General features: G+C 44.2%; 1 protein-coding gene across 1 annotated transcript in view; it reads left to right on the top strand.

Moving 5' to 3' along the window:
* Positions 1 to 12257, top strand: part of SLC7A1 (solute carrier family 7 member 1) — a 79689-nt gene that overhangs the window by 62757 nt on the left and 4675 nt on the right. The window contains exons 7-11 of the mRNA XM_068267025.1: positions 114 to 253; positions 2306 to 2408; positions 4379 to 4587; positions 8861 to 9027; positions 10805 to 10913. Coding sequence (XP_068123126.1) covers positions 114 to 253; positions 2306 to 2408; positions 4379 to 4587; positions 8861 to 9027; positions 10805 to 10913 — 728 coding nt within the window. The remainder of the gene's footprint in view (positions 1 to 113; positions 254 to 2305; positions 2409 to 4378; positions 4588 to 8860; positions 9028 to 10804; positions 10914 to 12257) is intronic.

Below are 12257 nucleotides of genomic sequence, written 5' to 3'. Positions count from 1 at the left end.
TACATATGCTTAATAGTTCACTGGTTCATAGTAGCACCTGAATTGCACTGAATCCTGTGCACGTTTGTCATTGCACTGGTTATCTAATGTTTCATTTTTTCCTCTTTTTGTAGCCTGCTTGGTTCTATGTTCCCCATGCCCCGGGTGATCTATGCTATGGCAGATGATGGGCTGCTGTTTAAATCATTAGCTAAAGTCAGCGAAAAAAGCAGAACCCCCATTATAGCTACAGTGGTTTCTGGACTTGTAGCAGGTAAGCCGAAATACAACCTAACCTCTCCAGCATTCACACTAGTGGCTCACACACGGGGCAAGGTTTGTGATCACACAAAGGGTGCAACTGGTCACCTTCTTCAGGAATTATCTGATGTGGGTTTGTCTAGAATATAATTTTGTATTCTTAAAACAGAAGGTATTTGTGATCATTTGGCTTTAAAGGACAACTGAAGTGAAAGGTATATGGAGGCTGCCATATAGTTGCCTGGCAGCCCTGCTGGTTTATTTGGCTGCAGTAGTGTATGAATCCCACCAGAAACAAGCATGCAGCTAATTTTGTCAGATCTGGCAAACCTGTCAAACACCTGATCTGCTGCATGCTTGTTCACCTATGGCTAAAAGAATTGGAGGCAGAGGATCAGCAGGATAGCCAGGCAACGTGCATTGCTAATAAGGAAATAAATATGGCATCCTCCATTTACCTCTGATTTCAGGTGTCATTTAAGTGAAAGTGTGGTTTCCCATGATGCATCACTTCTGAACCAGTAGTGTATAGTGAGCCTATAGCTTATCCATTTTACAGAGCCCCATCCACACAACATACATTCAGCCCATTTCAGACCTGGTCCTCTTCAGTGGATGGGATTGATATGGCTCTATGGGATAGCCTAGAATACAGATGCTTTAGCTTGTAGCTCTCCGTTGCTGCAGAAAGGCCAGGCTGTGACAGATGGATGATGTATTGCTCTCATGCTGCTCTCACACACTGTTCTGCTTCACAAGCACAGGAGAAGCTGTCAGGCACTTGACCTGAGACACTAAACAGTCCTGCAGAAGCAGCAGTATACAGAGCGCTAAATGTGTGCTGCTTATATTGGTCACCAGGCTTTGAGTATTTTACATGAAGGGCTTGTACCTCCTGCTACATTAGTGCTCTGATTTCCCACTCACCGGCTGCCAGCTGTAAATTACTGGAGACTTTTTTTAAGGCTTAGGGTTCATGGAATGTGACCAGTCGTCACTGAGATATTTTTGGGATTGCCTCATGTATTACATCTCTCTGGCTAGGACATCCCTGAACTCTTACAGTACAGAGCCGCGTTCCTTTATTTGGACCTCATTGATGTGCTGGTCATTTATGGCTTGATGAGAAATGCAGTCCTCTTATCGCGTATTGATTAAATTGTTAAAGGGAAAATAAATTTGAGATAATGAATTGTATGTGTAGTACAGCTAAGAAATAGAACGTAAGTAGCAAAGAACAGTCTCGTATGGTTTCCAGTACAGGAAGAGTTAAGAAACTTCACTTGTTATCTATGCAAAAGAGCTTCTCTGAGCTCTCCAATCCTATTTTCTAAAGCACTTATACATCAAAGAAACAGTGAGTGGCAGCTTCAGATCAGCTTTTACTGCAGGGGAGCTCAGAGTCATTCATTAGCTCTGCTCTGTTTCATAGTTTAAAATAGTGTGTTGTTTGAAATTGCAAATATGACAGAATGGTCCAATGTGTTAAAAAAGCCATGTAACTGAAAATAGCAATATGAGACTATTTTCTTTGCTACTACATTTGTTCAATTATTCTGTTAGATCGAATATAAAGATTTTACAGGATAATCATTTGTTTTTCTTCATCAATTTTTTTTTTTTTTTTTAACTTTCATTAAATTTGATAATTTTGGTCAAATACCATAAATGGGAAAATCGAACGTTTTTATTGTACAGTGTATGGGCACCATAAGGCTATAATGGTATTTTTTTGGGTGGTGGGGGGAAGAGGAAAGCCTTTCAGTATTTGCATTAATTATCTCAGCCCAGTTACTGGCTCTGTTGGGCAACATGATTTTACAGATATCCGGTTACCTGGGCATCATGTCACCTGGATAACCAGTGTGTAGGAAAGTGCCCTGCCTTATTGAAAACTAAAGCCTAGATGTAAGGCTAGAAATTAATTATTTATCTCACGGTGGGAGGGGCTACCATTATAAAAAGACAAGAAAGTGGGGGTGTGGTGGGGGAGGGGGGTATTGGAAGATGTACTTGTCTACACAAGTAATGAAATAATTTCTGTCTTCTGTTTCTTGTCTTCTAGCTTTGATGGCATTTTTATTCGACTTGAAAGACTTGGTGGACCTGATGTCCATTGGTACTCTTCTGGCCTATTCTCTAGTAGCTGCATGTGTGTTAGTTTTAAGGTAAAGAATTTTATAATTATTATTTTTTATATGGCATGTGTTCTGCCATAAACACTCAAGGGAAGAAGTCCCCAAACCGTACAGCCATCAGTCTATGGTCTTTCTGTTTGGCTCACCCCTGTGCTATTGCATCATTATTTTATTATAGTGTTTTCATCCTCTATATAGCACTGTACCTAGTGTGATACAGACATTGGTGACAAAAACATTCTAATTTTGTTCCTACTACAGTTGAACAACCAACAGTACATTACCTTTTTAATGTGGAGACTAACAACGTATGAACCTGATTGAAAAACAAGTTACCATGTATACTATTTATCCTCCCTGGTAGTTTAATTATTTTCAGATTTTAGGGCCTTAACCACTTCGCATCCAGACCTTGTTTCCCACTTATTGACCAGAGCAGTTTTGACAGTTTAGCTATATCCTTATTTATTCAGAAATAACTTTATCCCTACTTATGACACAGAAATGAAATATATTTTGTTTTTTTTCAAGGCAAACTAGGCTTTCATTGTATGCCATTTTTTCCTTCAAACAATTTAGCTTTCTATGAATTTTAATGGGAAAAAATAGAAAAAACACATTATTTCTTAGTTTTACCAATTCCAGTTTAAAAATAAAAAGTGCTACTGTAGATAAAAACACAAATTTTGTTTGGCTATTTTTACTGCTTATCACAAAACTTAGATTATGTTCCTGTCACAATTTATGGTGAAGTTATTTGATTCTGAAATAATGCTACATTTCACTATGAACTGAGAAAATAAAAGTATTTAATGGTAAAAATCAATCTCATTAGCTCAGGAAACTTATATTCCCATGCACCAATTAGTGCTGCATCAGATAGTGCCAGAAATGTGCACAGGAGCAAGACCAATCCTGCACAGCACTGCTTCTGCTACAAGACGTATATCTACTGACGCGTGGCTTAGATGAAGTCACAGAGGACGTAGATATACTGTAGTGGTGGATAAAGTGGTTAAAGCAGTGCAATTTTTTTTAGCATGCTTTTAAATGCTAAAAATCAAGAAAAAAAATCACACAGCAGAGAGATTTGCGGCAGCCCAGCATTTCCTCACCTCTATGGGATCCAGCGCTGCAATTCTCCCTCCGTCCTCCGGGTGATGCTGTAACCCTATAGTGAGATCGCGGTCCGTCATCATGATGACAGACGTCGCTTTTACCAAGGGGTTGCAGAGCCTTTGAAGACAGGAAGGAGAATGGCTGCCTGCATCTGGATCCTGGGGAAGGCGAGTTAAAACATGCGCTGCACCCTGCATAGAGCTCCCAGCGGCTACCACAAGTCAGACTTGGGGATACTGCCAGGATGGTTAATCCCTGCTGCTATTTAGACACTAAAGGCTTGTTCACATTAGGGGCAATTTCAGTTTTTTTTTTTTCTTTTTCTTTTCCTATCGCTGGCGATTTTAACAATCGCCCTAAAAGTGCTTGTGTAATGTTCGCTTATGTGAATGTTCTCCTGCACCATTTTCAGAGCATTTGCGATACAGTAGAAAGGATGGGGAAATCGCTAAGCGCTTGAAAAGTGATTTCCTGAGCGCTTTTAATGAATAAATTGTATTTATTCATTTCCGGGGCAGAATTCACTTCCTGACTGACTATCGCAAGCGCTGAGCGATTTATTGAGCGATTTTGAAAGCGCTTTTCGAAGTGCTTTTGTGTAGTTTTTTTTTTTTTTTTTTTTTTTCTTTTCACCGACTGACGTCAGGAAGTGAAAAAAAAAAAAAGCTACACAAAAGCACTTAGAAAAGCGCTTTCAAAATCGCTCAATAAATCGTTCAGCACTTGCGATAGTGCTGGCGATTTATAATGTGAACTAGGCCTTGGGGACATCATTTCTTCTCCCAACTACTATAATGTTCTTGCGTGTCTTTTATATGATTTGGTCCCTTGCTTAAGGTTTACTGCACTATTCTTTAGCTTATGTTTTTGTCTGCCCATAGATATCAGCCAGAGCAGCCGAATCTCGCTTACCAGATGGCCAGCACCAATGATGATACTGATATTATCAACGAGTCTGTCAGCACCAGCGAGTCTCAGGCTGGATTTCTGGGGGATGAGAAGTTCACGTTCAAATCTCTGCTTTACCCTACAAACCCAGAGCCCACCAGGTTATCGGGTTCCATAGTAAATTATTCCGCTGGTTTTATAGGTGAGTCTTGGCAATAACTCTGACTATTTCAGAGTTTGGCATTGGCATTAGCAACCTGGCCAGGCCAGAAACTTTCAACATTTCCAAAGGGTTGGAACCTCTGTCATTGCTGTTGATCTCTGAGGAACGAATAGCAGCAAAGTCCTGAGACAGGTTTATCTCCTTTCTCTTAAAATTGCATCAGCACCACAGACAATCATTGCATTGGCTTTTCCCAGTGCGGAAAAAACGCAAGTTTGACCCCCGCCTTTCTCTTAAATGCCCGCCTGTCACAGGTCTCCCTTCCAGGCCACGCCTTCTCCAAGGAAGCAATGCAGGAGGGAAGAGGATAGGCAGCATGGGCCATTCCGCCTCCCAGAAGGCAGTTCAGGATATTAAAGTTATTAGTGGAGGTGGTCAGTGATATTCTAAAAATGTTGGCTTGGGTGCAACATGAATGAAAATTGTACACAGATTTGAATTTGGCTAATCAAAACAAGCAGGACATGCATCTCATTGGTCCAATTCCAAACTGCATACAATTTGCATGTAACTTGGAAATATTTGTATGTTTACAACCTCTATAGAGGAGGAACAGCTCTGCTTGCAGGCAAGTCACTTGATTATACTAAAAATAACTGGAGATATGGTTTAAAAGGAACATGAAGTGAGTGAAATATGGAGGCTGCCTCATTTTATTTTTAAACAATGCCAGTTACCTGGCAGCCTTTCTGATGTATTTGGCTGCCGTAGTTTTTGAATCTCACCCCTAAAACGAGCATGGGGCTGATCTGCATGCTTGTTCAGGGTCTATAGGTGGGTACACACATCAGATACAAGTCTTTGGAAAATGAAAGATCACAAACCAATTTTACCCCCTTCCATGTAGTATGAGAGAATACTCTACACAGTCTACTCTATTGAGCTGAACTCCCCATCAGATAAAAATCTTTGCAAGATGCTGCACACAGACGCTGTACACATGCAAAAGATAAGTATCTGCAAAACATCAGCTCCTGCAAATTGCATTCATAGTCTGATGTCTGCAGATCCTCATACACACCTTGTTTAACAGACATTCATCTGCAGATCTGAAAATCCATCCTGGTGGATCTGATCTGCAGATGAATGTCTGTTAAACAAGGCGTGTATGAGGATCTGCAGATATAGACTGAATGCATTTTGCAGGAACAGATCTTTTGCAGATACTGATCTTTTGAATGTGTGCAGCATCTTGCAAAGTTTTTTTTATTATCTGATTGGGAGTTCAGCTCAATAGAATAGACTGTGTAGACTAGAGTATGCTCTCATACTATATGAAAGGGGGTAAAATTGGTATGTGATCTTTCATTTTCCAAAGACTTTTATCTGCTGTGTGTACCCATCTTAAAGAGAACCCGAGGTGTGTTTAAAGAATGTTATCTGCATACAGAGGCTGGATCTGCCTATACAGCCCAGCCTCTGTTGCTATCCCAAACCCCCCTAAGGTCCCCCTGCACTCTGCAATCCCTCATAAATCACAGCCTTGCTGTGAGGCTGTGTTTACATCTGTAGTGTCAGTCTCAGCTGCTCCCCCGCCTCCTGCATAGCTCCGGTCCCTGCCCCCGTCCCTTCCCTCCAATCAGCAGAGAGGGAAGGGATGCAGGCGGGGACTGGAGTTCTGCAGGAGGCGGGGAGAGCAGCAGACTGACACTATAGAGATAAACACAGCCAGCTCTGACAAGCTGTTTGCCAGCAGCATGGCTGTGGTTTATGAGGGATTGCAGAGTGCAGGGGGACCTTAGGGGGGTTTGGGATAGCAACAGAGGCTGGGCTGTATAGGCAGATCCAGCCTCTGTATGCAGATAATATTCTTCAAACCCACCTCGGGTTCTCTTTAAGGCTAAAAGTATTAGAGGCACAGGATCAGCAGGACGGCCAGGCAACTGGTATTGTTTAAAAGTAAATAAATATGGCTCCCTCCCAATACCTCTCGCTTCAGGTTTCCTTTGAAGGAAATCTTGGACAATGATTCTTTGAGTGGATCTTAGCAAGCATTCGGGATTGACCAATTTGTGCAGCTTAGAATTCAGCAGATGTCCTATTACCATAGTGCAACGTTGTTGAAAAGCCAATCAAAGTAGTAATTACTATCAGCTTAGAAGATTACATCCATTTGTCCCCATAGTGGTCTACAGCTGGTATTAGAAAGCTTTATGTATGAAGATATGTGAGTTTTCTAATCTGTGTCCTGCAACTTCGCTTCAGGTTCACAATGCATTTTTCCTTAGCATAAATAAACTGATCTTGTCACCACTAGAGGGCACAGTGAGAAGACAGAAAACTAGTTTCACATTTAAACCAATACAAAGTCTGTAACTTGCTCTATGGGAAGAAGGTGCAAATAAGTTTTGGGAAGTTGAAAAATCCCACTCACAGGAAAGGCTTTTCATTGACGCATTGGGATACATCACACTTCTGGTGTTCATTTTTGTAACCTTCTCTTGCATCTTCATGAGTCCTTTGACAGCCAGCATGTTCATTTTTAAATATTGCATTTTTTCCAAATAAGTAGCTTTTTTTGCTGATAAATTGGCACAATTTTATTTCAGCTCCACAGGTTGCCGGAATTGATTACGTTATTCACCACACGTACGTTGTTTAAAGTAAACCTGAACTGAGAGGGTTATGGAGGCTGCCATATTTCCTTTTAAAGAACAGCCATTGTCTGGCTCTCCTGCTGATCCTCTGCCTCTTATATTTTTAGCCAAAGACCCCGAACAAGCATGCAGATCAGATGTTTGACTGAAGTCGGACTTCATCTAGTTGGGCTTCAGTTGCACGCTGCATGCTTGTTTCAGGTGTGTGGCTGCAGTGGTAACTGGATCAAAGGGACAGGAGTGCCGGGCAACTAGTATGGATTGAAGGGAAATGAATACGGCACCCTCCATATACCCCTCAGTTCAGGTATCCTTTGGGCCAGTTTTACACTTGAGGTTTGTGGTGCCACCGCATCGCTCCGCAACGCACAAAATCACAAACCTATGACCCTGCAACAGAGTGTGCCAAGCGCCGCACGCCTCTCGCCAAGTGGTGTAGTCCCTGCTAGACAGGAAGTACATCACTGGGGATCCCCTTCGTATTCCTGTTATTCTGCATATGCAGCAACCTTCTTAAAAGGTATGCGTTGCCCATTAACCTACATTACTGCCACCGCAGAAGTCCAGTGGTAACGCACGGTTTACTTTACGATGACTCGGCGGTTGATCGGGCACTTCCAACGCGTGACACTAAGTGTGCTAGGCCCCTTTGCCTTGCATTGGTGCTGGGTTACCCGGGGTAGCGCAACGCAGACTTGTAATGCAAGTGTAAAAGGGGCCTTAAGCTCATACAAATACACATCTAACCCATAGCTATCCTATTTGAATCTGTCAGATCGAGAGAGTAAAAGCTACCGTCCGCTACCCAGTTAGTGCAGGTGTGGAACGTAAGCAACGATTGTTGCTGTTACATGAAAGTAATTGCACATGCAAGAAGAGAAACTACCTGGGTAGTCTGAAAACTGCTACAGATTCCAAGTCCTCCTTGGTAATCCTATAGCTGGATGCAAATCATTGTATAATTTGTTTTGATAACCTTAAAGTGTACCAGAGCTGGAATAAAGTAAACGTTTTATACATACCTGGGGATTCCTCCACCCCCATGCGCATGGATCGCTCCCACGCCGCTTTCCTCTGATGCCTGCAGCTCCGGTACCGCGTCCCTTTACTTCGTCCAGTCGCGGGCAGTCTGCGCAAGAGAAGTGCGCCCTCTACGTATCTCTCCGGCGGCTCCTGGAGAGGTACGTAGATGGTGCACTTATCTTGCATCAGACTGGCCGCGACTGGAGGAAGTAACGGGACTCGGTACAGAAGATGAAGACTGAGGGTGGCAGCGTGGGAGGGATCCGGGCGCATGGGGGTGGAGGAAGCCCCAGGTATGTATAAAACCTTTACTTTATTACATCTCTGGTTTCCTTTAAACAGAATAACAAAATAAACTGACAGGGCATTCAGAAAGACACTACACTATACTATATTATACTGGGAGATTGCGGTGGCTGTGTGTTGGATGTACACAAATGCGGTAAGCAAGCGGATATGTTTGCTATTGGTTATACTACATATAGCAAAACTGAACTGAGATTTGTTTAAAGTAACCGGACATTACCTAAGAAAGTAACGATGACCAATAAAGTTTCAGAAAAGCTCAGCTTAGTACTTCATATGCTGAGAGAGTCAGACTCTGATGCTTTGTTCTTGTTTTCTATTTGCAGGTTTGATCATCACAATATTTTGCTGCCTCACTGTGTTTGGCCAGGACGCTCTGATACAAGGCCATGTATCCGTGATTATACCTGTCATCATCTTTCTTGTTTTATGTATCGTTTTCACCGTCATCGTTTGGAGGCAACCAGAGAGTAAAACCAAACTGTCTTTTAAGGTAAGAGATATATAGATGCATCAGACACTGGTAATCTATAACCACTGTTAAAGGGACCTTCCAGGCCAGTTATATATAATAACTTAGAGACCTCAGTCCTTCATTGTGCCTCATTGGGCTCCATTCACTAAGCATAACAACATACGGTAATGCAGAAAACTGCTGATTTTACAGACCATCTTGCCAAATGCCAAGTCATTAGACCACTTTACCTTTGTTGAGAAGTAAAATTACTGACTTGTGAGGTAAATTACTGACTTGAATGGTACATGCTTCAATAAATGACCATTTAAAAAGACTAGATCATTCGGTAAAACAGTAAAATACTTGGTATTTTAAGACGTGTCGGTACTTGTGGATAACTAGCCATCCGCATTCGGTAAAATTGATAGGACAAGGGAGACGACCAAATGGGGAGAGCCACCTGGCCCTGTTACTCTCCCCATTTGTTCCAATACACTGGTGAGCGGGATATCAGGCAAAAAGCTAAAACATGCTTGCAACGTTTTTCTGTATCCTCTTATGGCCCATACTCACGGGCTACAATTGTCGCCGCAACACGCGGCGCGCGCGTGTTGCGGCGACAGGTCGCCCGTGAGTATGCGCTGTTGCACGGGCGCGCACACGAACTGTCACTCGTCGCTGATGTCGCCAGGTGATTGAACTGCTCAATCGCCTGGCGACAGTTGTCACCGCAACTCCGCCGCAACTGTCGCTAGTCCGCGTGAGTACGCGGACTAGCGACTGCAACCTCCATTGAGGAATACGGAGCTTCCGGCGAGGGGAGGAGGAACGTCGGCGACAGCTTCCGTCGCGCCGCTGGTCCCTCTTTCGCATGTGTACGCGGAGGGACCTGGCGAGGAGCTGTCGCCCACACGCTCACGTGTGCTGACGACCGGCCCAAAAAGTTGCCCGTGAGTATGGGCCATTAGATGTGCAGATCTATATACTGATACTCAGAAGCTATCCCTCTAGTTGCATGCATTCACATCTAAAGGGATGCAAAGGACAGGAACGGCTCATGCAGACACTTGTAGAAGTCTCACAGCTGCTGAGACTTCTACATTATGGAGCAGGGTTTAGTGAGTTGAAGCACCATTTTACGATATACTACCGAAACCTTTACTGCATGTGAGGAAATCTTAGTGAATTTGGGGGGAAAAGTTCAAAATACCAAATGTGGTGTTTTACCGTCTTCTTTTTTTTTTTTTTTTTTTTTTTTTTCTTCCCCTTCTTCTTTCCCCCGACACCATTGTAGCACAAGCAATGGGCAATAATTGAACAATGAGGCTTACCTCTGCATGGTTCCTTGTAAGGCCAGGAAGTACTTGAATGTGAATTTAGCTTAGGCTGAGTAAAGGGGAAGTGCTTCATACCTGTATTCTGAGCAGGTACTGTTGTAGATTTCCAATGGGCAGAACTAAGAGGCGGTACTGTTGTAGATTTCCAATGGGCAGAACTAAGAGGCAGGTGGTTCTGTTGAGAACTTGTTTCCTTCCCAGACTGCAGCCATTCAATGCGCTCCAACGTGCCCTCTTCCTAAGCATAGGAATTAAAAACCATTTTTCCGGTCCAGTACTTTCAAATCAAAATGCTGAATGTTTTATTCTTTCTAATATTGCATTTTTCTTTTCATGTTGCTGTGTGCATTTGCTAACTAATGTCAGCCCTGATTTCATGCCACCCCACATGGTCTCCTAGCAAGATCAGTTCAGTGTACATTAAATGTGGAAGATTGCCTGCACTTTAATAGGTCTTTGTTACTTCTTATTTTTAGGTACCATTCCTACCTCTGCTGCCAATTTTAAGCATCTTTGTAAACGTCTACCTTATGATGCAGCTGGATGGAGGCACGTGGATACGATTCGCAGTCTGGATGGTAATAGGTAAGATCTGATGCATGAAGCATATTACTTTATTGCTGCAGTCACAATAATGAAAAACGCACGCACTCTCACGCGCTCACTCTCACGCACACACGCACTCTCACACACACTCACTCTCACTCACTCACACATACTCACTCTCACTCACACACACACACTCTCTCACACACTCACTCACACACACACACTCTCTCACACACTCACTCACTCTCACACACTCGCTCACACGCTCACTCTCACACGCTCACTCTCACACGCTCACTCTCACACGCTCACTCTCACACGCTCACTCTCACACGCTCACTCTCACACGCTCACTCTCACTCGCTCACTCACACGCTCACTCACTCGCTCACTCACACGCTCACTCACACGCTCACTCACTCGCTCACTCGCTCACTCACACGCTCGCTCACTCACACGCTCACTCGCTCACTCACACGCTCACTCGCTCACTCGCTCACTCACTCACTCACACGCTCACTCGCTCACTCACTCACACGCTCACCCGCTCGCTCACTCGCTCACTCGCTCACTCTCTCACTCACACGCTCACTCACACGCTCACTCTCTCACTCACACGCTCACTCTCTCACTCACACGCTCACTCTCTCACTCACACGCTCACTCTCTCACTCACACGCTCACTCTCTCACTCACACGCTCACTCTCTCACTCACATGCTCACTCGCTCACTCACACGCTCACTCGCTCACTCACACGCTCACTCACACGCTCACTCGCTCACTCACACGCTCACTCGCTCACTCACACGCTCACTCGCTCACTCACACGCTCACTCTCTCACTCACACGCTCACTCTCTCACTCACACGCTCACTCGCTCACTCACACGCTCACTCGCTCACTCACACGCTCACTCGCTCACTCTCTCACTCACACGCTCACTCACACGCTCACTCTCTCACTCACACGCTCACTCACACGCTCACTCTCTCACTCACACGCTCACTCTCTCACTCACACGCTCACTCGCTCACTCACACGCTCACTCTCTCACTCACACGCTCACTCTCTCACTCACACGCTCACTCTCTCACTCACACGCTCACTCTCTCACTCACACGCTCACTCTCTCACTCACACGCTCACTCTCTCACTCACACGCTCACTCTCTCACTCACACGCTCACTCTCTCACTCACACGCTCACTCTCTCACTCACACGCTCACTCTCGCGCACACACGCACTCTCGCGCACACACGCACTCTCGCGCACACACACACACACACACACACACACACACACACACGCGCGATTCCGTCAGGCCAATGATATTGACCCTGGAAGCAAAGTTTGGATTGGCAAATCAAAGATTCTCTCA

Source organism: Hyperolius riggenbachi, chromosome 2 (assembly GCF_040937935.1).
Source record: "Hyperolius riggenbachi isolate aHypRig1 chromosome 2, aHypRig1.pri, whole genome shotgun sequence".
Lineage (NCBI taxonomy): Eukaryota > Metazoa > Chordata > Amphibia > Anura > Hyperoliidae > Hyperolius > Hyperolius riggenbachi.
This window is presented reverse-complemented; position numbering and strand designations above follow the sequence as displayed.